The 27,909-nt window shown below is 42.2% G+C and overlaps 1 protein-coding gene across 3 annotated transcripts; it reads left to right on the top strand.

The window, feature by feature from the left end:
* The first annotated feature begins 250 nt into the window (after positions 1-250).
* n4bp1 (nedd4 binding protein 1) lies at positions 251-27,785 on the top strand. 3 transcript variants are annotated; one of them, XM_086297852.1, is made up of 13 exons: positions 251-946; positions 13,235-13,462; positions 13,664-13,837; positions 14,955-15,469; positions 16,982-17,333; positions 17,601-17,933; positions 18,158-18,393; positions 22,090-22,220; positions 23,289-23,385; positions 23,693-23,800; positions 25,387-25,491; positions 25,586-25,949; positions 26,034-27,785. In XM_086297852.1, exons 1-12 carry the CDS (start codon positions 635-637, stop codon positions 25,935-25,937), a joined length of 2,943 nt encoding a protein of 980 aa, XP_086153978.1. In that variant the 5' UTR covers positions 251-634; the 3' UTR covers positions 25,938-25,949; positions 26,034-27,785. The 3 variants fall into 3 exon arrangements, with proteins under 3 accessions (XP_086153978.1, XP_086153977.1, XP_086153979.1); XM_086297851.1 differs by having other exon boundaries at positions 25,586-27,784; XM_086297853.1 differs by having other exon boundaries at positions 25,390-25,491; positions 25,586-27,783.
* The last annotated feature ends 124 nt before the right edge of the window (positions 27,786-27,909 follow it).

The following is a 27,909-nucleotide window of genomic DNA, read 5'->3' as shown; positions in this document are numbered from 1 at the left end:
AGAAGGTTGGTGTGACAGAGGACCCCAGAAGGTGGTAAATGATTTATTATTATTATTATTATTATTATTATTATTATTATTACATGGATTCATTATTTTATTTTATGTTTACATGGCCTCCCTACAAGCCGAGCAATTACGTCTCACGACCACAAGAGGGCAACGTTGGACGTTGGTTCTGCTGTGGCGTTTTTGCTCGTTGGCCTGTGTAGACCCGCAGGTGTGCTGCAAATTACCTAACAAAGCAAAACTCAGCACTGACGGGTGGTGACAGTCTCATCTCACAGGATCTCCATCTACGGTGTGAAAGTCGTAAGGATGTAGGTCACTCTGCGTCTTGTTTTGATATCTCGTTTCAAGCGATAACCATCTTTGAGCTCGCACCATCAAGCACACTTGACTGTCGTGTTTTGATGACGCCATCACTGGGACTTTCCGGATACGTCACTAGGGGCTTCCGAGTTATTTAGCTAGCTCTGCCGCTGTGTTCATGTCGTTTAGCCGTGTAAACGTCGCTGCGTCGGTCTGGAGTACACAGCAAGAAGAACATGAACACCCCGAAGGCTCCTAAGAGCCACAAAGAGTGTGACTGTTGAGACTTCGTCGCCAGGAACGACGGTGTGAGAGAGGCAGAATGTCAACAACGCGGCCCCTCCTCGGAATGAGACGAGTCACCGAGCTAACGTGCCCGGAGCAGCCAGGCAGCAGGCTGCCTGCGTCCGCCGGCAAGCAGCAGCAAGAGAGCCCCACCGTGGACGAGTTTACGGTGCTGGAGGATAAAGAAGATGAGCTTAAATGCGCCAAACCGAGAGTGGAGCAGGTTTTTAAAGTAGCGTTCACCATTATCGGCTTGCTGGACCACACAGGACAGTCGCACGGCAACAAAACATTACGGCAGATATGGCTGCAGCTCAGAGGCAACAGAGAAGACGTGTCGAAGGCAAAGGTAGGATCTTAAAAACGCTTTCGCTTGCATTTCTGTGGCGAAGCCAGCAGACCAGTCTGAGAACAAGGCTGTCATTATTATTTTAAGAGCCGTCAGCTGCTGTCATTATTATTTTTAAATCAAACACAGTTCTGACTGTGCCCCTCAGTGTTGGTGCAGCTCAGAAACACGTCTGAGTTGTACAATCTTATATTTGGCAGATCACATATTAGGGTTTAAATATATTCTTCAGGTGTGCAGATGGATAGGTAGTTTAAAGTCGTAATAGTGAGCGATGTAAAAGACAACATTTATGGCATCTCATCCTTTCATCACAGAAAATATGAATGATGAAATATGACCTATTCATTTTGCCCAGATAGCTAATGAAAGTAACACTACTCATAACGCTCATAAGATGATATCGCAATATTTACGCAGTGGTATCTTGTCAAATGTCATGACATTTGCTTTCATTAGTTTATTGTTGGACTGTGGAGTAGACAGCCACAAGCAGTTGGCCACACTGTCTGTCAGATATGTTAAACAGGCCATCTCGGTTTCACAATGATTTTTAGGTGTGGTTGGATACAATGGTTGTTAACTAGTTGCTATTTGTTTTAACCAAAACAAAGGCTGAAGACTCCCTTTCATGTGTCTGTACAGCCATGAGAAAAAAATACTAAGCTATTACCAAACGTGTTATTAAGGGTGGAGTCTGAAGGTTATATAAAAATACAGTACAATCACAATAGAGTTACTGTACAGGCAAGTGTGTGGGCGTCTACCTTACTACACAACCTGAAGGACAACAGGCAAAATATGTTAGATGTTAATGGGCTGCTGCTGAGAGCTCAAAGGTGTAAGACGGTGTTTTATTTACAAGTCAAACATGAACAGCCACAACTGCAGCAGAATATCATTAGTTTAGCATTTAGTTGTTTAACGCCTGAGGCTGAGTAAACATACATAATAGTTTTTTTTTTCTCCATCACTATTATTATTATTATTATTATTTATTCCTGTAGTTGTATGTCTAGCTTCAGAACTTTAAATATTTATTTTCAAATTGTTGTTAGTTTGAGAGAGAGAGAGATAGATATATATATATATATATATATATATATATATATATATATATATATATATATATATATGCGCAGCTGGATAGCGTAGTGGTTAGACTACACGCCTTTGGAACCCAGGATCGCAAGTTCGATTCCTGCCTGTGCCGACTAGAAAAATCAACCGAGCGTGACCGAAGAGAAAACAGATGATGGTTCCAACGCCGGAGAGATTGTCGAACGGAAGAGCCATAGAAGTTCCGTAGTGTGAAGGTATTTCGGCTATTTCAAGTCTGCCAAGCAAAGACTCACAGCCTTGGCCAGCCGCTTGAGGAGGTACACCAGAGAGATAGAAGGCAGGAGAATAAACCAGCTGTTCTCCACAGAACCAGCAAAGGTGTACTCTCAGTGGCAAGGGAACAATAAGAGAACAGCACCACCAAGGCTGGAGACGGAGCAATACTGGAAGAGCATATGGGAGAAGGATGCAACCCATAACGGCAATGCTCAGTGGCTAGAGGATCTGAGGGCAGACCACAGCGACCTCCCTGAACAGGGTCCAGTAACCATCACAGTGGCAGATATCCAAGAAAGGGTCTCCAGTATGAAGAGTTGGACAGCACCAGGGCCCGACATGGTTCACGCCTACTGGCTGAAGAAGCTGACTGCACTCCACGAGCGTCTGGCAGCACAAATGAACCAGCTGCTAGTTAACGAAAGACACCCGGAATGGCTAACTGAAGGCCGGACGGTCCTGATCCCCAAGGACCCCAAGAAGGGACCGGTCCCCTCCAACTACCGACCAATAACCTGGCTCAGTACTACATGGAAGCTCCTGTCAGGCATCATATCGGCTAAGATGAACAGGCACATGGGTCAATACATGAGCGGGACACAGAAAGGAATTGGCAAGAATACCAGAGGTGCAAAACACCAGCTACTGGTAGACAGAACAATCAGCCGAGACTGCAAGACCAGACTGACCAACCTGTGCACTGCCTGGATTGATTACAAGAAGGCCTATGACTCAATGCCCCACAGCTGGATACTGGAATGCCTAGAATTGTACAAGATCAATGGGACCCTAAGAGCCTTCATCAGGAACTCAATGGGGATGTGGCGTACAACACTAGAGGCCAACTCCAAGCCCATAGCACAAGTCACCATCAAGTGCGGGATCTACCAAGGAGATGCTCTGTCCCCACTGCTGTTCTGCATAGGCCTGAACCCCCTCAGTGAGATCATTAACAAGACTGGCTACGGATACCGACTACGGAACGGAGCAGTTGTCAGCCACCTCCTGTACATGGATGACATCAAGCTGTATGCCAAGAGTGAACGAGACATCGATTCACTGATCCACACTACCAGGCTATACAGCAATGACATTGGAATGTCGTTCGGACTGGAGAAGTGTAGTCGGATGGTAACAAAGAGAGGGAAGGTAGTCAGAACTGAGGGGATTGAACTACCAGAAGGCAACATTGCAGACATAGAGGACAGTTACAAGTACCTGGGGATCCCGCAGGCAAATGGGAACCATGAAGAGGCCGCTAGAAAGGCTGCAACCACCAAGTACCTGCAGAGGGTCAGGCAAGTCCTGAGGAGTCAGCTGAATGGTAAGAACAAGATCCGGGCCATCAACACATACGCCCTGCCCGTGATCAGGTACCCTGCTGGGGTAATAAGCTGGCCAAAGGAGGAGATAGAAGCCACTGACATAAAGACAAGAAAGCTCCTGACCATGCATGGAGGGTTTCACCCCAAGTCCAGCACCCTGAGGCTGTACGCTAAGCGGAAGGAAGGGGGCCGGGGACTGGTGAGTGTCAGCACCACAGTCCAGGATGAGACAAGGAACATCCAAGAATACATTGGGAAGATGGCCCCAACTGACCGAGTGCTCAGTGAATACCTCAGGCAGCAGAAACCCAAGAAAGAGGAGGGAGACGAGGAACCATCATGGAAGGACAGGCCCCTGCACGGTATGTACCACCGGCAGATAGAGGAGGTGGCTGATATCCAGAAATCCTACCAGTGGCTGGACAAAGCTGGACTGAAAGACAGCACAGAGGCACTAATCATGGCAGCACAAGAACAAGCTCTGAGTACAAGATCCATAGAGGCTGGGGTCTATCACACCAGGCAAGACCCCAGGTGCAGGCTGTGTAAAGATGCCCCAGAGACTATCCAGCACATAACAGCAGGGTGCAAGATGCTAGCAGGCAAGGCATACATGGAACGCCATAACCAAGTGGCCGGCATAGTGTACAGGAACATCTGTGCCGAGTATAACCTAGAAGTCCCGAGGTCAAAATGGGAGATGCCCCCAAGGGTGGTGGAGAATGACCGAGCTAAGATCCTGTGGGACTTCCAGATACAGACGGACAAAATGGTGGTGGCTAACCAACCGGACATAGTGGTGGTAGACAAACAGAAGAAGACGGCCGTAGTGATCGATGTAGCGGTTCCCAATGACAGCAATATCAGGAAGAAGGAACACGAGAAGCTGGAGAAATACCAAGGGCTCAGAGAAGAGCTCGAGAGGATGTGGAGGGTGAAGGTAACGGTGGTCCCCGTGGTAATCGGAGCACTAGGTGCGGTGACTCCCAAGCTAGGCGAGTGGCTCCAGCAGATCCCGGGAAAAACATCGGAGATCTCTGTCCAGAAGAGCGCAGTCCTGGGAACAGCTAAGATACTGCGCAGGACCCTCAAGCTCCCAGGCCTCTGGTAGAGGACCCGAGCTTGAAGGATAAACCGCCCGCAGGGGCGTGCTGGGTGTTTTTTGTATGTATGTATATGTATGTATGTATATGTATGTATATGTATATATATGTATATGTATATATGTATATGTATGTATATATATGTATGTGTATGTATATGTATGTATATGTATATATATGTATATGTGTATATGTATATGTATGTGTATATATATATATACACACTAGGGGTGCAACGATACACAAAATTCACGGTTCGGTTCGGTTCGATACTTTGGTGTCACGGTTCGATATTTTTTCGATACAAAAAAATGTTCATGCATTTTTAATTTGTCATTTATTAAAATTATAAATATATATTTTAACTCAAAAGTACAGTTTTTGAATTTAACCCTAACTCTTGTGCGTGTTTTTTATTTTGACAGCGAATGCGCACCTGCGGACCACTTATGTGCAGCCCTGGTTATTTAGCTCGTCATATTGCAGCCACAGAAATTCTTTTGTCCATGAAACCATAAAGCTGCACTTTCTTTTTGCCTCATAGTCTGATTTGTCATAACTTCTCCGTTTTGTGGTAAGCTTTTCTTTGGCTGTCACTTCTTCACCCTGACCTGTCTTATTTGGCTCAGCAGAACTGAAATGCTTTTACACACTCACTCACATAAGCTCAGCGATTCTCTGCACGATCAACCTCTCACATGTTTAAGCTGCGGGAGATTTCACTTGTCATGTTTGCATAGTAAGCTAACGATTAATAAGACGATGTCAGAGGAATTGGTGCACAAATTATCATCACTCACAGATCAGTGCTGTCGCTCTCTATACACAGTTCGCAGGATTGCAAAGTGAAAGCAAAAAAACAAGCGCAAATTCAAACGCGATTTCAATATGTCACATATTGACAGTGGCTCACCGATGCCAATGACATAATTACCCAGCTACATTTCCGAAAGAATGCAAAAGCATTGACATATATTTTTCCTACAATAGCCCGACGGGCAGGGAAGAGATAGATTTTGGTAGCCCGACTGAAAAAATCGCTAGCTCCGGGACGTCGGGCTAGCTAGAGAAATGTCTCTTTCCAAAATAAAAGCTATACTATCCGCTTCTTCTGGGCTATATTCTCAGCAGCATAAGGAGAATCATGTGCTAACAGCTGTCTAAATGACTCGGCTAAAGTTAGTAGCATGCTTGCTTTTTTTGGTCTGCTTCCACTTGTCTTTGCACTACGATGATGTCGGCGTAAATGTGCAGTCATATTCGTTGTGTTCCCGCTAGTGCTTTCAGGTTAATCTAGTTGAAATTACCTTAACGCCACAACACGGCAAATCTCCGTTAACGAGCTACCGCCGATCACTCCGTGCATGGGGCTAGACGGCCAACACGTTAACGAGCTAACTGCGCTAACACACTAGTTCACACCAATGTAATTGAGCATTGCATGGCACATTCAACATACTGTTTTACTTTAGTCCATGACTCGCTTACCTTCAGGGTCATACGTCACATGAAAACCAAAATAATTCCAAACGCCAGATCTGAATGACGTTCAGTTTGCCTGTTGCAAGGAGAGCTTAACTTCTGTCTCGCTAGCTTGCCCTGCGCTCTTCCTTCTGACTATGCTGTCTGTGTTGAGCGCTCAGTGGATCTGCGCTCGACAGTGCAGCCTAGGCGGAGTAGTCGAACACAGATTCACTGAGCGCTCAACACAGACAGCATCGTCAGAAGGAAAATTGATAAAATAAATTACAAATGTTGTATTGTTCGATACATATGCGTACCGAACCGAAAGCACTGTATCGAACGGTTCAATATCGATACGAATATCGTTGCACCCCTAATATATATATATATATATATATATATATATATATATATATATATATATATATATATATATATATATATATATATACATACATTTATCTTTATTGTGATTCTCCTACTTCCAAATACTCCAGTTTTTGGCTAGGCATTGGCATGCCTGGGAATCTCCATAAAGGAAGTTATGTTATTACAGTTTTTTTTTTTAATTCAGCTCCCTAAACAGTTTGCAAAGTTTGAAATTAGCACCTAATAAACTAAGTGCCAGTATAGTCTTTTCCTTAACGAAAAGAGAATAGACGCCTTTATTCTGCATTTGCAAGTATGGTATTTGTAGATATAATTTTAATGAGGCAGACGGCTAAATTAGCAAAACAAAACAAGAAATAACTTGCAAAAACTGGTTAAAGTCATGGATAATAACAGAGTAAAATAGCAGTTTTTAGGTTTCTAAACACTGTACATGTGAAGTTCTTGTGTGCTTGTGGGACCATTGTGATTGTAAAATTGTAATATGTATGTAATGATCTGCTTTTTAAATGACCGTCTCATTAAGTGTCAGCTTTTTTTGGATAAAAATTTAGAGTTTGTTAAAAGTTATTATAAAAAATCAATAATAATAATTGAAAGAGCAGCGCTCTTTAGCACCACTGCTGGAGAGAGATTACTCATTGTGACTGATTTACCTCACCTGAAACCAAAGAGCTTGTTACACAGCCATCAATTTAAAAGTCATGTGATGTGTTTCTAGAGGTTTTACGGTACAATTAGTCATGCAAGGGATCTGTAAACATCTGAATCTTGACCTCAATCAGATCACTTTTTGTGTGATTTCCCGGAGCATCGCTCACACTTCTGCATCTTGTGTCATGCAGCTCTTTCTTTTTGGCACACTGTAACCAGCTGCTCCGAGCTCTGCCAGTCAACCGAGAAATGAATGTGGAAATGGTAATTTCACTGTGAGCCTGTTGAACTCATGATAAGAATGATGTGCAAGTCGTCAGTGGCGTCCCGCTTAACTATATTAGGTTGATGCTGGCATTTCCTCCAGTTTGGGAAATCACTACTGTTTTTCCTATGACTGCATCTCTTTTTTTCCCTTCCATAGTCCAAACATGTGATTCTGACCAGGCGTACTAGAGTCTTAGACGTCTTGTATGATTGACGTAATGTAACACACGATACTTTACCACTACTGAATGTAGAGAAAGTTAGGATCTTGGGCTTATGTTCTCTAGGAATCGACTAAGGAGCGAATGACACACAGCTAAAAGAACAGTAAACATTTATTCAAAAACAAAAACAGTCATTCAACAGTTCACAACAGTTCCAATAGTCCATATTTGTCAGTCTGTGTATTCAGTTTTAGAGTTCAGAGTTCTTTTCAGTCTTTTCAGTTCAGGTGTGTGTGTATAGTGTTAATGTTAGTAGTACTACCCGGGTAGTGTATTGTTCTGAGATTTCATAAGCTTATCTGTCAAGAAGTAACCCAGTTGTCACTTCTAAGTAGGCTGGAAACCTTTCCTGCATCGCAGCTGGGGATCTGGAATCCTGGCTCGCAACTTTAGACTCCAACAAAAAAAAAAAAACAACCTGCACAGGGCAGTGAACATATTTTACATGAATATCATATAACAACTTAATTAACACTAGTGACCAAAGGCCCCTCACTCTTTGTATATAACGACTTAATGCAATCAATAATAAAATTAATCAAAGAACCTTGAAACAATTACTACATCATACAAATTTAACTCAAATCTCATATTTTGTGAACAGCAGTCACATCAATCCAATGAATTGAGAGAATGTACATTACTGATGCACGAGGAAAGTGCAAAACGTGGTCGCAGTACTATTTAGCCAAAGACTGCTCATATTTATCATCTCATTACAATAAATAAAACTTAACTACTAGCTTCCAAAGAAATATTTCCGATTGGTTTAAAACATTCACAAGTGAAGAAATAAAAGGATAATACAGCACTTAAAGGGAACACATGAAATTTACATTACACTAAGCTAATTATTAGCTAACGATTAGCTTGCTATGCTAGCGCAGTTAGTCAGCTCACCGGAAATGAATAAAAACCACAAAAACAGAGGTACATCGGCATCAACAAAAAGTGTTTCCCAACAAGCTGAAGAGTAAAATCCAATTTGTCTTCACACATAACCTTTTTCTTGAGCAAGAATTAAAGAAAAACTCGGTGAGTAGCTCCGACCAACATACGTAGCCTTAGCGCTATTCTCCTTCTCTATCTACTCAAGTTCACAAGCACTAAACAATCTCATAGTGCCAGCTATTGACATTCTTTGGGAACAGCAGTTCATTTTCTTTTTTTTAAATTATATTTTTATTGAAGAAAAAAAAAGGGACTTGTTACAATAAAGTGCATTGACATTATTTAGTCAAAAAAAGAGAAAAGAAAAAAAAAAAACCTTTTTCTTAGTCCTTTTGTTTTACATTCTGATAGCAAAAAAAAATAAAATTAACTCATTGGCTTCACAATATGTTACATAATGCAACATGTTTAACTTATTTACAAAGAATACATTAGGTACATATTATGAAGTTGAGGGTCAACCTGACATGGTACGATACATGGGAGATACACCAAGATACACCAATTCAGGGCTGGTCTTACCTAAATTCAGGGCGGATGGGGGACACAAAGCTAATCCATTTATTCCATATTTTGTAGAATTTGTCTTTCCGAATTTTTAAAAAGAATGCCAATTTTTCCATTTTAAATATTTCGAAAACCACATTAAACCAATCCTCAAGTGTTGGCGGAGTTGGATTTAACCACTTTCTGGTTATTGAGTTTATGCTGGCCGCTAATAGCGCTTGTAAGATTTCTGTGTCCCCTCCCCGGACCGAGCCAGCAACCAAGCCCAAGTACAAATTTATAAAATTGATGTCAAATTTTATCTTAAAAACCTCACACAAAGTTTTATGAATTCCCAGCCAGTAATTTTTTAAGTTAGGGCAGTCCCAAAAGATATGATAATGATGTGGATCAGAAGAGGCACATCTTCTCCAGCATTCTGCTGTCCGATTTTTATATTTAGTTTGATGAGGGGTTTTGAAAAATCTAATAATGTTCTTCCAACAGTGGTCTCTCCAAGAGAGTACCAATGAAAATTACAAATCCTCTCCCAGTTCTCGTTTGTTATACCCATCCCCGATTCCAATTCCCATTTAATCTTAACATTTTGAGTAGTATCCTTCCTTGCTTGAAGGAGCACATCATATAGTTTGGAAATTGCCTTTCTCAGAGAACTATCATATGCTAATTTAACTATCTTAAAAATTTCTGACTCAACCATATTTGGGTTTGGGATATTGCAGTGTTTATTAAAGTAATCCCTTATTTTAAGAAACCTGAAGAAATCTACTTGTCTTAAGCCATTTCTTATTTGTAAAGACTGGAAACTCTGTAGTGTCCCTTTATGTGTGAAGGAATGGAATGTTGTTAGTCCACTCTCTATCCAGGACTGAAATCTATTATCACTTTCATTTGGTTCAAAATCTGTGTCATAAGCACACCATCTAAATACTTTTAGTATTCGTTCACTGCCACATATTTTAGTCACTTTATTCCATATTTTTAAAGTGTGGCTAATCCATGGTCCTTTATCTTCTAAACAGTCTGCCAATTTTTTATCCGCAATTGAGGCTTGTAGTTGGAATTTAGGGGTTGTATTGAATTCTATGGATTTCCACTTAGCTTTCAAGTTCGGGTTACACCATTGCAGCAGGGGGATGACCTGAGATGCATAATAGTAGTATTGTAAGCATGGGAGCATTGCCCCCCCTTTTGCCTTGTTTAACTGTAAAGATCTAAATTTAATTCTTGGTTTTTTCCCATGCCAAATAAAGCGAGAAATCCATTTGTCCCATTCCCCAAACTGTGTTTGACTTACTTCAACAGGCAAAGTTCTAAATAAATAGAGGAGTCTTGGGAGTACGTTCATTTTCACTGCTAATATCCTTGAATTTAAATTTAAGAAAGGCACCAGTGCAGTTCATTTTCATGAGGCAAATTTTAGGTGGCTTACAGTAACTTTTTTTTTTTTTTTTTGTACAGATGCCACATTTTCTCTTTATCTTTGCAATGAGCAGATGGGAATGTTTATTCCACTGTTTGTTTGGACTCTTTCGCTAGTAAAAATATCTATCCTCCAGTACCACCAGGACTGTGGTAACTGGTGTGCATAATTATTAGGCAACGTCCTTTCCTTTGGCAAAATGGGTCAAAAGAAGGACTTGACAGGCTCAGAAAAGTCAAAAATAGTGAGATATCTTGCAGAGGGATGCAGCAGTCTCAAAATTGCAAAGCTTCTGAAGCGTGATCATCGAACAATCAAGCGTTTCATTCAAAATAGTCAACAGGGTCGCAAGAAGCGTGTGGAAAAACCAAGGCGCAAAATAACTGCCCATGAACTGAGAAAAGTCAAGCGTGCAGCTGCCAAGATGCCACTTGCCACCAGTTTGGCCATATTTCAGAGCTGCAACATCACTGGAGTGCCCAAAAGCACAAGGTGTGCAATACTCAGAGACATGGCCAAGGTAAGAAAGGCTGAAAGACGACCACCACTGAACAAGACACACAAGCTGAAACGTCAAGACTGGGCCAAGAAATATCTCAAGACTGGTTTTTCTAAGGTTTTATGGACTGATGAAATGAGAGTGAGTCTTGATGGGCCAGATGGATGGGCCCGTGGCTGGATTGGTAAAGGGCAGAGAGCTCCAGTCCGACTCAGACGCCAGCAAGGTGGAGGTGGAGTACTGGTTTGGGCTGGTATCATCAAAGATGAGCTTGTGGGGCCTTTTCGGGTTGAGGATGGAGTCAAGCTCAACTCCCAGTCCTACTGCCAGTTTCTGGAAGACACCTTCTTCAAGCAGTGGTACAGGAAGAAGTCTGCATCCTTCAAGCAAAACATGATTTTCATGCAGGACAATGCTCCATCACACGCGTCCAAGTACTCCACAGCGTGGCTGGCAAGAACGGGTATAAAAGAAGAAAAACTAATGACATGGCCTCCTTGTTCACCTGATCTGAACCCCATTGAGAACCTGTGGTTCATCATCAAATGTGAGATTTACAAGGAGGGAAAACAGTACACCTCTCTGAACAGTGTCTGGGAGGCTGTGGTTGCTGCTGCACGCAATGTTGATGGTGAACAGATCAAAACACTGACAGAATCCATGGATGGCAGGCTTTTGAGTGTCCTTGCAAAGAAAGGTGGCTATATTGGTCGCTGATTTGTTTTTGTTTTGTTTTTGAATGTCAGAAACGTATATTTGTGAATGTGGAGATGTTATATTGGTGTCACTGGTAAAAATAAATAATTGAAATGGGTATATATTTGTTTTTTGTTAAATTGCCTAATAATTATGCACAGTAATAGTCACCTGCACACACGGATATCCCCCTAAAATAGCTCAAACTAAAAACAAACTAAAAACTACTTCCAAAAACATTCAGCTTTGATATTAATGAGTTTTTTGGGTTCATTGAGAACATGGTTGTTGTTCAATAATAACATTATTCCTCAAAAATACAACTTGCCTAATAATTCCGCACTCCCTGTATAGCATATGCAATAATACTTCATATTTTAAAAGGTTTGTTTGGGTTGGTCACTCATGTTTAGATTCTGTGATTGGGTTACCAGTGGACAGCCTTACTTATTTTGCTTTGGCCAGTTTTGCTTATCTTGTTTTTTTTTTTTGTTTTTTTGTTTTTTGCTTTGGCCCTACCTTCATGTGTTTTAACTACCAGCTGGCCTGGTTCTTATTGTCCTTGACCCTTGTCCTGGATTGCTGTTGACTGATTTCGAGATTTACTCACCGTTGGAGTGCAACTCCAACCAGGACTTAGAGCAGATAGAAAAGTGCTAAAGCTCTCTGAGACTGCAGAACAAGGAGCTGCAGTCCAAGCTTCCTGGAGATGGGGCTTGTATTGATTCATTATGTGTAAACAAAAATACATTAAATAAATAAAAAAAATGCTCAAATCTATGCAGAAACATTTATTTCTTCATTTGAGAAAACGTGCGCTTCCTTACGCAGCACAGGCAAACACTTGTACCCTGACAGTCTCCTTTATAAATACAATCATTATTTCTACTTGTTAAAAATCTAATGTATAAGCAGCAGTGATCTCTCAGCCTGTATAGTTTGTACACAGGGCCAAAGGAAACTCATTTTATTGGTTATTTTATTTTAAGAAGCCACACCCACATATTTATAGCCGTGCTCACGTTCAAATCTCACACCCTTTCTGTCTCTCCCACTGCATCACTGAGTCATCATACATTGCTCGTGCTGAGTCACTTCTTATCGGCAGAGAAACACAAAAAAATGCGAAACACTATCTGTAAGAAAGTTACCGTACCCACCTGCGCTGATTCATCCAAACAGTTGCCACAGCCAGGAGATTCCCTAAAACAGTGAGTAGAGTTTGGTTTCATCACGTGTCACCTTAAATACCTTACAGGTGTGTGGGCACGTCAAGCACGAGACAACACTTACTGTGTGAAATATTTATATTCTTTTTTTTTTTTTTTTTTTAATTTTTTGCTAAATATGTTAAATTAGGTCATTCTGATTGGTTCCTTTTTTTTTTTTTTTTCTTTTTTCTTTCTTTCCTAGATGGATGATATTTTGTGTTCTCCTTGTTGTGCAGGAATATGTTCGAGGACTGTGCGACCCAGAACTGCAGAAAGAAGAGCGGTACCCGGTAGATATGCACTGTATCTTTGCTGGCGCCAGGGGCCTTTTTTTGGACAGGCTCATACGGGACACGAGCGCTGAAGTTCTGGTGCAAGAGCCGGGCTGCCTGCGGCTGTTGGGTCGGGCTGAGCCCGTGGTGATGGCTCAAAGCAGAGTTCAGCAGTTTGTAGCACTGTTCCAAGTACGAGTCTTGTTATCAGACATAGTTTCATTCTGATTCTGTAGTAGTTACGTGACTCCAGGGGGGTCATTTATATTGTGGAAAGCTGATGAATAGTTGTAAATAAAATGTGAAGATTTAACAGTCATTTGAAATTATTTAAGAAGGAGTAGTCTACAGCATGTCATACCACACGCTCAAGTGTTTTTGTGTTTTGTCCAGGAGAAGCGAAGTCTACCATGTGACACAGAACCAACAGTAAAACGAGCATTCAAGTCCTTCGTGGAGGAAAGGGATGACAAGTACACTATGGAGCTCTTGCTGCTTCCCAGTGCGCTGAAGGAGGAGTTGCTGGGACTTGTTCACACCCCTACAAACACAAACACCTCTTCTCTGGTTAGTGTGAACATTTTCTGGCAGCACGTAGAGCATGACCACTGTGACCAAAGAGTTTTTGATGACAACTGCAAATTTCAAAGAGAATAAGCTGCTGTGGGTAGTTGAGATTGTAGCCTTGTGCTATAAGATTTAATACTAAGATTTTAAAAAGTTTTTCTGATGCATGACTGGTATTATTTTGTGTTCAACCACACCTCGACCCAAAAATATACCTCTGCATTCATTGTTTTGGTGTAAGCAGCTTAAGTTTACAAACTGGTCTGAAAGTCAAGGTGGGAAGGTATGGTCAATAAGAAGAAAGTTAACTTTAAGGTCATGTGTAATAAAAGGCGTTTTTATAGTGTTATTATATTTTTATAAACTGTGTAGAATTAGCTGTTAATATCTGCTGACATTCTTCTATGTCCCAGCAACAAGATGCTTCCCAGCTTTACAAGTCAGTAAGAATTTCCCCCCGTTTTTACTTAGAAAACTGGTAAGCTATAGGCATTGAGCTAAAATCAGTCTCACCCCCTCACTGCTCACTTCCATTGTGAGTGTGAAGGGGAGATTTACTAACACAGATGCTAAACATACTGCCAGCCCTGGCTTTGGGTGGGTGGGTTATTCAAAGTGTTTTTGAGGGATAGGATCATTGTGAATCATGCATAGTAGTCCCCCATTAACCATGTCTCTTTGATATGTTTAGAGAGCATAACTGGTGCTCTTAAACTTTCGTGATCATGCTGCAGAATTACAAATTTGGATCTGCCACCAAAATGTTGAATTAGTTATTATTTTATATGAAGCTTGTTTTAGTTTTAAAAAATATGACTTCAGTGTGAATTATTTATTTATCAACAAGTTAAGAGCTTCATTGTACTTTTAGGTATTTAGAAATCATGTTTTACCAACGTATGAAGTAAGAGAGAAGTTGAAGAACAAGTTGAATGTTTTTGAAAGTCACACACTAAGTACAATCGAAGACGTCATTTCTGGCATCGGGAAGAAGAACCACGTAAAGCACACTGGAAAGTACAATAGGAACGTTGGCTATGGCAAGCATTCCAGTTTGAGAGGAACTTTTATTGTAGTTTCCTAACTGAGGCAACAACCACTGTGTTTCCTTCCCCAGACTCAGCTCAACCAGATGCTCCATCCAAGCATGTCGGAGGTTGACCAGGACCGCTCACAGAGCAGCACCCCTGTGACGGAGCTCTCCAACCGCATCCTGGACACTAGTTTTGAGGAGCGAGGGACCACGCCATCATCTCTTGGCGGAGGCAGTAAACCAGCAGGTGGAATCGGTTTAGGTCCCGAGGCAGTCCTGCATAACAGCAATCGGCCCACGCACAAGCGGCGTTCATCAGGCAGTGAGACGCGGGATACAAAGAGACAGTACTCTCTGGAGCGGAGGGAAGAGTCGCCGGAGAGAGCAAGAGAAAGGGAGCGACAGAGGGACAGAGAGGGCCGGGGGGGCGGTAGCAGCTGTAGATCCAAAACCCCCTCTGCTTCGTCGTCCCTCTCCTCCTCAGCGAAGGCAAATACCGTATCTGGGCCCATCATGCTGGACTCTGCTGAGGGTGTCTCGGATGAGGGAGAGGCAGTCAGCCCAGAAACCAACCTCCGCTGCTTGGTCAATTTTTTCAGGTAAAGTTCACACTAGTCAAATGTTTCCAAATGAATTCCTTGGATTTATATTAGAACTGTTTGGAATTATGGTGGTCATCTTTGGGGTCTAAAGACGACCACCATAATTTGAAACGTGGTCAGTTTTTCTTTGTTTTACATTACAGTAAGTCGAATATTACCTGGAATGAAGGATATTGTGATGGTTTTGTTTTATTGATTAAATTAACACACTCGTTGGAAGAATTATTGCTTATGAATATAATAATTAGTTGAAATCTTAATGAAGAATAGATTTTGTATTTGAACAGAGCTCACATATGCTTATGTACATATAAGAGACCTGCTGGTTGTTGTCCTGGTTGATGAAACATTAGGTCATGACCGTACGCATACAGTACAAAAATACATGTGGATGTTCAAATTAAAGTAATACAAAGGTTCAGTGATCCAGTTGAATCAGATCGAGTGGCTAACTGTTGAGTTTCACTGTGCAGTGTTCCTTAGTCATTTGTGGTGAGATCATAATCGACAATGACAATAAATAAATACTTGACTACTTGACTTGATAACAGAACGAGTCAACCTCACGTACCCTTTTCAGACACGCCCCCCTTTTCATTGATCTCTTAATGACTCCTGTCTGAATGTGCAATCCAGTCAGCTTTCCCTTAAAGCCGTGATGACTAGGTGGGACATAACATTTATACGTTACGTTCAACTCCATAATGTTTGAATGAAGAGAGGCAGACAGCATGTCTGGGACGAGGTCACGTTTAATGAGCCAATTTGGAAAGTTGTAGCTGAAAAGTTGATTCTGTTCACCTGGACGTTTTCAGTGGGAGAAACGTTTTGTCATCATCAGGTGACTTCTTCAGTCTCAGCTGACTGCAGGTTCCAATCTTATAAACAGTACATTTGCACAATGGCTGAAACCAGCCCACTGAAGGAACAAAGGGCTGGGAGGTCAGTTCCTTGATCATTAATATGCAAATTCTCATAACCATTGATCAACAACCACTGATCAAAGCTCATCCTGGGTGACTGAGCATGCATCAAGATGTATTACATGGCACTGGATTAGATTCAGGTGGGTAAGTTATCTTACCTCAGTAGACTCAGTAGGGTAGGGTAGAGGTCGGGGGTTCAAATACACCAAACAGCTACCCTGAGGCACCCCTGAGCAAGGTACCATCCCTACACACTGTTCCCTCGGCACTGGATTGGCTGCCCAGTGCTTCACTGAGTGAATGGGTTAAATACAGGGAGTAATTTCCGTACAGGAGATTAATAAAGTATACAAAACAAAAAAAAAAACTCTACTGCTGAGCGGTTCGTCAGTATGAGCTGTGACAAGCATCGACAGAAAGGTGAGCCGTGTCTGAACGACACAATGAACCCAGTAATGTTACTTGATTTGTTTGAGTTTCTCTTGAACTGGAATTGAATGGCTCTCTTTACAGCCATTAAAGACAAGCGGATGCATTATAGCCACCAGTAATGTAACATGCTACAAAATCACATTTTCCCCAGAACCATGGGTTACCAGCAGGAAGTGGTGGAACGTGTTGTCAAGGCAACAGGACAGACGGAAGATACCTTCCTCGTCCTTGAGAAAATTGTGGAGGAAACTAAGCGTTGTGAAGAGAGCTTGAAAGGAGGGGAAAAAGAAAGAAGACTAAACTCTGTGCGTACCTCAGACGCTCGCTCTTCATCGTCATCCGTCTCTACAGCCTCCTGCTTCAGAGAGGAGCTCGAGCTGAGCAGGCTGTCGGCGGACCCAGGGAGATCTAAAGAGAACATCAAGCCCAACCAGTATGGAAGCAGCAGTAATGGGCTTGGGCACAGGAGGCAGTGCAGCGGCAGCGAAACAAGCACTCAGCAGGTACTTGACAACTTACAATAACTCACTTCAGCTTTACTTCTTTGTCTCACAGAATCAGACATAGAGCCAAAGGTCTAGCTGTAGCGTGCGATCCTGTCTTCACATGTACATCTTCTATATTATTCTCTCTGCTTCTTATTATCTTTCATCTTGTTCTCTGATACCTTCACCTGAGATAACCTCTGATATCTTATCAGATACGATGCCTTTTTTAACCGTGGCGAGGCGTTGTACACGTGCTAAACTTTGATTCGAACCTCATTTCAGGCGATCACTATTAAGAGGAGCTCGAGCGCTCAAGGAGGAGCAGGAAACTATGAGGTTATTACCATTGATGACGATGAAGACATCATCCCCACTGATACCAAAGCGGCAGACAGAATGTCTCGGATGATCACGGTGGCGCACCTCAACGCACAGTCGGGTTCCAGAACCGACTATTTGGCACGAGGAGGCGGAGGCATCCCGCAGAGGGACTACTTGTCCCGAGGTGGGACTCAGACTTTGGGGGGATCGGTGAAGGTCGAGACCGTAACGGCACTGCGCAGCACGCCTCAGTGGCTGACTGCCACCACTGCATCCCTGGCTTCAACCACCAGTGTAGGTATTGCCCCAGTGTTCAGTCAAAAATGGTGTGTGTGAAGTTTTCTGTGTAACAGGTGGCACTTTGAGGTAGCATTTTGTGCAGTGTCTGTTGTCTTTTCACACACACGACAAAGCTGGGAATGAGCAGTTATTTTAAACGCAGCACGCGCCCGGACAGCTGCGTCTGGTGGATTTATAACATCAGTGACATCACGGTCTCTTTGTCTCGTCCTCGTCAGTCAGCTCAGCCCATCGCCCGACCCTCAGCCTCTTCCTATCAGACAATCAGCCACACGGGGTTCCACGGGGCAGCAGCACGGACGCCTCCCACAAATGACCCGCCGGCCCCACCAGTAACTGGCTTGGCTCGTTTCCATCAGTCGCTGAGGACTCCCTACAAACTGAACCTGCCAAACGAGCCGGGACGCCCAGACCTCAGACACATCATCATAGACGGCAGCAACGTGGCTATGGCGTGAGTGTAAAAAGAAATTTATACTGAAAAGTCTGGCCTTTTCATACCAAGTAAGATATTCACATTCAGTAAAAACTTTATATAAGAAAACTACTGTTATAGTTTCAGATCCCTCTCATCTGTCGGAGAGTTATTATAAAAGGCACAAAGCTCTTCAGCTAACATTGTTTAAATATAGGTTGTATAAAATGTCTTTTTTTTCCAAGGTTAGTTAACAAATTGGATGTTTTTTATGTGTTGATGCGTACACCTGAGCTCCAAGCGGGGTATTTAAAAAAAACCCACCGTGTCCGTTTTTCACAGGACGCCTCACCATCCTGTGACAAACACGTTTCAGCAGTTTGTAGCTTGTTGTCTTTAGCAGCAGTTCAGCTCAGTCAGGTTTGTGCTCATTTTTTCATGCACCGCTCTCTTAAGGTCCCACAAACAGCCGTTTTCTGGTTCGGCTTTGCTGCTGTGCTTGAGATCAGTGTCCTGTTGCGTGACATTTCAGCAAAGCGTTGGCTGTTGCCCAGATGGCTTCACTCTATATACTTTGGTATATAGAGGAGTTCATGGTCAAGTGCAATAAGGTTTCCAGGTGCTGTGGCAGCAAAGCAAACCTGATTATCAGCCCTCCACCGCTTTTCTTAGCTGTTGCTGTGAGGTGTTTGTGCTAATTTGCAGCTTTTGGTTTTCTCCAAACGTGGTGCTGTGCATCATCTCCACTTTAGTCTCATGTGTCCAATGGACTTTGTTCCTGACATCTTGGTAATCATGTTGGTTCAGCTTAGATGATGCAGAATATGAGCTTGAATATGAAAAAAAGACAAATATACATATTTGTATGCCAGGATTATCCACAAGGTACCATCAAGTACAAAGCTGTGCATGACTCGGGGAATCAGAAGATTTACCAGATGCTTCTTGTTGTAGCTGCAGCATTTTCAGGGCTGTCTGTCTGAATCCCCATCTGCTCCTCTGACCATTATAAATAAGAGATGAGAGCAGAGTGTTAGTCATTTCTTTCAGAGCGAGCATTTCTTAATCATGGCTGTAAGGACAGGATGTTGTAAGTCGCTTGATGACAAATATAATATGTGTTTTGATTGGTGTCACTTCCCGCGCCTGATTTTCTCGTACCACATTTTTCCTTTTTACTAACGAAGCTATCCACCTTCCCATCATCATCATCATCAGTTAAGGTCACACCATCTCTGTCACACAATACCATCTGTTGAAGCGCGTAGGTCGCAGCTACAACTGTTGTGTAGGTGCACCAAAACCTTGCCCACGCAGTCACATACTGTTATTAGTCATCATATTTGCGAGTGATTTCACGTGTGTGTGTGTGATTGACGGAGCGAAAGCACGTGTAACGGCACAATATTGATGATGTGTGGGGGTGAAACCGTGGGGGTGTTTTTGAGAAGAAAGGCCCTTTCTAGTAAAAAATCTGTATGTTTCTTTCTGATTATTGGATAGGACATTCTTTATGTGTGTAACACAAATTATTGTCTTTCCTCTGTGCTCGCACTCTTCCACCCAGATGACCCTCTCCTGCCCTCTCATTTTTGCAGCTACTTCCTTTGATGTTCTTACTTCATCGTCCCTCCTTACCAGAAGTATGTCTAAAGGAAACACACAAGTCAGCACTGTGACTCAGTTTTGATCATTATTGTATCTACACAACGCAAAGTGAGCCAAAATCAATGCAGTCGCTTTCCTGTACAGACACAGGAAGAGATTTTCTTGTATATTTATTGAAATAATAACACCTGCCTTAAATGACTGCAGTAATTTGAGTTTCAGGGATGAAGGCAATGATCCTGAAGGAGGTTATTGGGTTATGTAAAGTTTTGAAATGTGTTCCCTTGTCAGGTTTGCTCGGTGATTTTTAGATTGCATAAGCTCTTCCTGCTGTGTTCTCATTCATCACTTTCTCTATCAGCGGCGAGTGGAACTCCCCCTGACTTTGCACTTTAGGCTCTGACCACAAGCTGAAGTTTATCTTGTTGTGCAGTGTCCGTGTGCGCTCTCTGCCTCGACTCTGTGCATCTGCAAGACGTCTGAGTCGATGGGTTTATCAGCTTTGAGCGTCCGCCCGAGTATGACGAGCCATGTTGTGAAATACGGGGCACTTTCTCACAGCGTTATTACAAGAATGATATTACTGAGATATTAATAAGAATATTATAATGGCACCATTACATTAAGAATTCAGGTAGACATCAAATTTCATAGTGAAAAGTTTTCATTTCACAGTTCTCGTGTTTTAAGGAACTCGCTCTGTGAAGTCTCTACAGTCAAAGATGAATTATCACGTCGATGTTAAAAACAGTTCTGCTTGGTTTTTGGCAGAGTGTATACAGACGGATGTCGTTGCCACTTTCTACCTTTAGCTTGTTGCATCATTATTTTATCTGTTTATTTATTTTTGGTCAGACTTGTGTCACTTTTCCATGTGTGAAGCACTTTAAGGAACTGCTAAGGTTTTAAACGCTGTATGAAGAGTGTGGAGCAGCTGACCAGGATGTGAGCTGGTCATCTCTGCTTTAACTGCAGCACATGTAAGACTAGATTTTTGAACACCATAGTAACTCCGTATACAGGGAAGTAGGCAGGGCAGACAAAACCGGAATTCACATGATGGGGGGAAAAAAAAGAATGAACAGAAGCTTCATTCATAAAGCAGCATTTAATTATTTCCTCAAGAACATCAGCTTTCCAAAACAGAAATCTGCAGTTCCAGTCTAGTTTTCCCTGTTTCGTAGTTTATTAGCTGCCGTTTTAGTTGTACATTCAGTTCTTAGTGAAGAAAAGGGGAACTTGTGCCGGTCTGTTTTTGTATATCAAACAGGGGTCACAGAAGCCTTAAAATCTTACAGTAGTAGTGTATAACATTTCCTCTGAAAATAACCATGTGCACAAGATTTCCCCCAAACATAAAAATCCATTGAAGGGCTGTCAGCGTTGGCGTGTGTGCCGTTTCTCCTGAGGTGGTGATTGTTGAGGTGTATGAATGACGCAGGATTAGATTTCACTCAGAAACCTGAGACCACTGAACAAAGTGCCAATAAGGCCAAATACTTAAAAATACCTCCGTGGCTGATAAGATTTTTGTGTCTGTGGATTTCAGCGAGAGAAGCCAACTTCCTGCTGCTGTCAGGGAGTTTCTCATGTCTGCTGCCGTGCGCTGCTTTTGTTGTTCTGTGGTTTTCTGCGTCCTAGCGACCGATGTTGTATTACAGCTATCTGACGTGCGCATATGGAGGTCGTGCACGTCATCGACAACAATCTGGGTCAGCTGACGTTGCGCCCTGTATCGTGTATTTGTTTGGTTTATTAACGAACTCCCGGGTTTTGCCCACACATCACGTTGAATGTGTTTACATGTGTTCAGTGTTTGTGCTTATTGCCTTATTTTTTGGGGGGGGGTTCTGAAGTGTTTCCAAGGTTCCCGTTCCTTTAGTTGACTCTAGATCCTAGTCCTGTGCACATGTTCACTCTTATTTCTCTCTGTGCTTTCAATCCATTTTTTGAATGCTCGTGGAGGGAACAAGGAGCATCTGTAGTTTAATTTGTGGCACTTCCTCACAAGTGGACAGCCTTATCCCTGAGCCTTATTACTGTCCATTACTTCTGTTTTTATGGGTTTTTAGGAGTTGTCTTCTCCAGTTAACTGTGTCCTCCTTCTTCTCGTCCTCACTTCTGCAGTCATGGCCTTCATCGGTTCTTCTCCTGCCGTGGTATAGCACTAGCAGTGGAGACATTTTGGAAGAGAGGACACAGGGAAATCACAGTCTTTGTCCCCCAGTGGCGTCAAAAGAGGGATCGACTAACAACAGGTACGACAGGTCTATACAGGCCAGTCTTCATATGTGTATTAAAATATTTTAACGGAGTGTCTGTTTGTCTTTCCTTTGGTCCTTTGTTGTCTTGGAGACACAGCCACAAAAAAGCATCAGCAGGCTTGTGATTGTTCCCGTGGGTATTTGATTTATTTACAGTTCATTCACTTGTGATAAATCAATTATTCAAACGGGTTGCTTTAGTATCAATCGCCTCCGCCCTTTGCTCACTCCTCATGCCACTGCCATTCTCGTCCATACTCTTGTTATCTCTCGAATTGATTACTGTAACTCACTATTATTTGGCCTCACACAAAAATCCATTAACAAGCTGCAACGTGTCCTGAATTCTGGTGCCCGTATTATTACTAGGACTTCCTCTACCCACCACATCTCCCCAATCCTGAAGCAGCTTCACTGGCTCCCGGTTAAATTTCGCATCCATTTTAAAATAATCCTCTATACATTTAAGGCTATTCATTCTCTCTCTCCACCATACCTCTCCAATTTAGTACAGATGAACTTCCCATCCCGGTGCCTCAGATCTTCATCTTCTCTTTCTCTCTCTGTTACTTCCTGTCTGATTACAATGGGGGGGCGGGGCTTTTAGTTGCTCTGCCCCTCGACTCTGAAATTCCTTACCCCCTGACCTCAGAAATATTAGTTCATTCCCTCTTTTTAAGTCCACCCTCAAAACTCATCTGTTTAAAATTGCTTATGTTTAAACCTCTGTATGCTCTTAACTTTCATCTGTTGTGTATATTTCCAGTTTTTGTGTTTTTATCTGTTGTACAGTGTCCTTGGGTGCTTTGAAAGGTGCTATTTTTAAATAAAATGTATTATTATTAGTAGTAGTAGAAACACAAACATTTTTTTCTGCTGAAACTCTGTACTTAACACAGCTGAAGGTCATATCAGCAGCAGTACTTCTGGAGCAGCTGTTTGGGTTTTTGTCTTGCGGGTCATTGTGTACGGGAACCAAACAAACCTGTTTAGTACACATGTGTGTGTGTTCACTTTGTCGTCATTGTTTTTACTGACACAGCCGGCGGTGTTTTCTTACAGAGCAACATTTTCTAAACCAGCTAGAAGACCTGAGGCTGCTCTCTTTCACCCCCTCCAGGGAAGTCTGTGGCCAGAGGATATCTTCACACGATGACAGGTACACCCTGAAAACACTTCATATCTAAGGGCACAGAGACTGATGGACAAAGACCGAATAACTGAATCGCTCAGTTGTTGAAGGTTCCCTTGTGTGTGTTCGCTCCCAGACTCACCCTGCTGACCTTCATCTGTACTGTATCTTTCTAATAGATGACTAGAAGATACATATGCAGATATATGATGATTCTATGATGATGTTTTGAAGCCCAGATCATTCATCATAAAACTGACCAGCACCTTCTCCACATACAATATTTTTGAACACGAGGAAAATCCTGAGTGTCCTTTTTTTTTCTCCCCGTCAGATTCATGCTCCACCTAGCAGAAAAAACAGACGGGATCATTGTAACCAATGACAACCTGAGGGATTTCGTCGACACCTCGGACACCTGGCGTAGGATCATTAGAGAGAGGTGATTGTTGTGTATACAGCTCAGTGAGTCATTCACTTACGTGCTGCATTACCTAACATGGCACTGGAAAGTCCACACAGGAGCAATGTTAAGATTGAAGTTCTATTTAAAACCATTTTATTTACAATCAGCGAGTCCTTTATAGGAAAAGGAACCTGAGAATTCATGTGTGTGCAGGAAACTAAACGTGTACAGCATTTTTAAGTGTGTCACCAATCAAAAGATCCAGTTTTGGTGACTAATAGTGAATAATGCATTTTATTACTCCTTAATGAGAATTTCATATTGCTACATCAGTTAAAGCAACATATTTAATTTGGCTAAGAGATGTCTTTAAATGATTTTTGAACACCCACATCGTGTCCTTCACATGTTTTTTGACACGCAGGAGAACCGTTGAAAAAGTATTGAGGAAAATAAATCCGTTGATATCAACCATTCATACTCTGCTGTATCTGCAGGGAGTGTTGTAAACCACTCAGACTTACTTATATGGTGATGAATACAGAAATTACTCTCAGCGCATCTAGTATGCCGATATATTTACAGTTAAGGCTACAATAAAATAAATGCAAACTGAATAAATATATTGAAACTTTATATACATCGCTGATGACAAAGAGTGTTTGTATTGAAAGTAGCTGTGTAACATTTTCCATGACTTCTATCATACGGTGCTCCACCAGAGCCCATATGAAGGGCTAAATGTATGAGACTGTGGGATTGTGTCGCCCCCTGTTGGTCAGTGTCTCGGATAAAGACCCCTTTTGCACAGGAAACCACTGTGCAAGTTGGTCTGACGCCATCCGGTGCTGCTGTCATGGGTTAATTCCTGGTTGTGACTGCTTTACACAGAGAGCGGCGTTCCCCCGTACACAAACTGTTTATTTAAGGCTGCTTTGTTCAGGCTGACTAGTTCAGCCTTCACCAGGGGTAAAATTAGCTTAGCTTATAATTCCATGACAACAATCTCGCATACTGTAAAGTTTTTATTTTTTTTTTATCTCAAACTGGTTTAATAAACATGGTACTGGAGGGAGAGACTCATCACTGACTCTAACCAAATTTCTCATTTCCACATACCTGTAAACATACTGTGACTCAGTGTGGCATATTTCTTCATCAACAAACAACACAGCTCTTAACATTTTTAAATAATTTTCACAGACTAATTCTTTTTAAAACTTTTTTTTTTTATTGGGGGAAAAACAGACATTTGTACCCAAATCAGTAGACTTTCATGGAAAATGCTGTTAATTTGTCAGCAACAATATTAAGTCATTTCTAGGAAGGTTTGAGCAAAGAACCTGAAAGCGTGTCTTCTTTTGTATTGTTCTGCATCGCCTGGATCTCCTGGTGCGTTGATGATCTTAACTCCAGAGTACTTTCCAGCTTTTGTAGTGATGTTAAAATTTCAAGAATAAAATGTAGTTATTCGAAATCAGCAATTGAACATGTAATATGTCAACAGTAAGAATGTAAAAGCCGCAGAAAAAACAACACAGTGTGGGTTCAGAAAGTGCCCACTAGAGTTTAAGAACAGTTGCTTGGACGTTACAGTTTGTGAATTTGTCCACTTTGACCAGCAGATTGCTTCAGTTTACTTTTGTGGAGGACCACTTCATGATCCCCGATGACCCTCTGGGAAAGAACGGACCTCACCTTGACATCTTCCTCCGTAAAGAAAGCTGGTGTGTGATGAAATACTGAGGCCTTGTCGGGTCAGTGTTGGTTATTGTGCTGTGCACTGCTCCTTCTTACACCCTCTCTTTCTCTTCCTGTCAGGAGAGCTCCGGGCACGCCTCCGCCTCTCAGACCCCCGGACCTCCGGCCTCCCTCACAGCAGCAGCCAGTTTACGTGCAAGCTGTTCACTCTGCCCCGCGGACCCCCACCTCCCTGACGGCCCACACCACTGCACACTGGCCCCACTCTGGGCCCCCAGAATGGCACCCACCTCGCCGTTCTCCCTCACCCTCTCCCTCACCTCCGCCCCAGCGGTCACCGGGGGAGACGTCAGAGCTGAAGAGAAAACTGTACGACATCTTCCCCGACCAGAAGCAGCGGATCGACCGCATCCTCAGCGACAACCCGTACATGAGAGACCTGAACGCCCTTTCTGGGTTGCTGCTCGGATAAAGAACTATCTCAGTTAAGACGATCAGCAGATATACACGCAGTGCATACACACGCAAGGATATATATAAAAATAATTTATTTTACCATCTCTTCCAGCTTGGAGGACTTTTTCTTTAATTGTTTTTATTTTTCATCGAGACTGATCGTCAAACTAGCTGCTACTGTTGAAACCCATCGTTTGGGACGATCTACTTTTTCTCTCCTTCACTTTCAGGTCGATAAAGATCGACAGCACCGGTGTCTGCGTCACCAAAATATTAAAAGTTACCACATTCGTCAAACAAGAAAAGTCTCTAGGTAATCATTTCTTTGTTTCTCGACAACAGTCCAGAGATTCCTTGAATGTGGGACCAGCACTGGGCGCGCTCTTTTTGGACCGTGGCACCAGCTCAGCGCACGACCGGTTTCCTCTCCTGAACTTTGCTGACTTCTTAATACAGACTCTCAGCTTGTTCTCCAGCTTTATGTTGAGACACGTGTGACGCTGGCAGGTTTTTGCATGTTTTGAAACTTTCAGCAAAGCATTTTTGTTCTTTTTCCACTGTCAAGCAGTACCAGGCTACAAAACCCAACATCGGTTTGTGCAGTTCGGAGTCGTTCAATATTAACATGGGAAGTTTAAAAGAACACTTTGTTTTCGTTTGCAGTGCATCTGTTGGAATTGCGTTTTAATTGAGACAGCAAGAATTTCAGGAAGCATGATGAGATCAGTCGGATGAAAGTATAAACAGTGAATAGAAATCCCCAAAAGCAGTAGCTGGTCAAAAGTTAAGCAGGAAATTACATCAAAGCTTCTGTTTTGGCAGCTGAGCACATCAAAGAAACACCCTTAGGCGTGCTCGTGGCCAACATTTAGAGGCTGTTGTTCACAAGCCGTTTCTCCGAGTTATGATACGTGTGCATATTCAAGCTGAATTTAAACAACTACCAAAAAACGTTTCTAGTTAATTTAACCAGCCCCTCCCAACTCTACCTTCCCAAACCCAGTTTTAGATGCTTTCCCCCTTCAAAGGTAGACCATTATAAACTGTTTTATGTAATCTCATTGGTGATTTTTCTTTTTCATAGATATTTGCAGAAAGTCCCTTCTCTCATAGTTCTGTGTTCTTTCTCAAAGCTGCACTTTATAAATGATCTCTGAAGAAAACCTGAAGTGACGTTACTTCCCAAACTGACCCGCTCTGGGTTAAAAGTTTCTGTCTGCAGCCGACACGTGTCAGTTGTCTGACCTTGAATGGAAACAAACACTAAAACAGTTTAAACTTACCCTTTGAAAATTAATTTGCATTTAAAATGACGGATCATAAGTTTGCTCACAAAAAAACAGTGTTAAGAAGTTTAAGTTACAGATGTACCGCAATGAAGGCTGCAGCGGTTTCACCCTTACACACCCGGAACATACAAACACTTCATCTTGTGAGAAAAGAATCTCTGCACAAAAACTTCACAAGGTGTCAAAAATAACTTTTGTTTGTACTTGCCATGTTGTTATCGTAAGGATTACTGAAGGATTTCTTTTCTCTTGTATTATAATTCTTTTGTGTATATTGATTTCATTTTTGTAAATATGCACATTTTTGGCTACAGTGCACATATGGTTCTATGTATGTGGAAGAAGAATAAAATGCAGCATTCTCCATAGAAAAATGGGCAAACTCTGTTTTTCATCACGGGTTAAATTAAAGATGAACTCTTATGTCTGCTTACTTTAAATGTCTTAAATATTGTACAAGAAGGCTCATCGCCTCAAACACACTAGGAATGTGAGAGGTTTTTGAGAGATCTCTTTCAGGGTGATAACAGAGCGAAACCTAAACCCAGGTTGAAAATATTGTTTCAGTTGCTTTTAATGTATTTCAATTATGATATTTACGTACTAAGATAAAATTAAAAACGATTCTTTTTCTATAGCAACCACCCTGAGGAGGCACTGATTCTATTGCTTTTAAGACTGGGACAAATACCATATTTT

Source organism: Aulonocara sp. 'chitande type north' Nkhata Bay, linkage group LG7 (genome assembly GCF_057382095.1).
Source record: "Aulonocara sp. 'chitande type north' Nkhata Bay isolate Kocher_YH1m ecotype deep benthic linkage group LG7, A_spYH_male_GT1.1, whole genome shotgun sequence".
NCBI lineage: Eukaryota > Metazoa > Chordata > Actinopteri > Cichliformes > Cichlidae > Aulonocara > Aulonocara sp. 'chitande type north' Nkhata Bay.
Note: the sequence above shows the minus strand (reverse complement) of the source record. Positions and strands in the feature narration are given on the sequence as shown.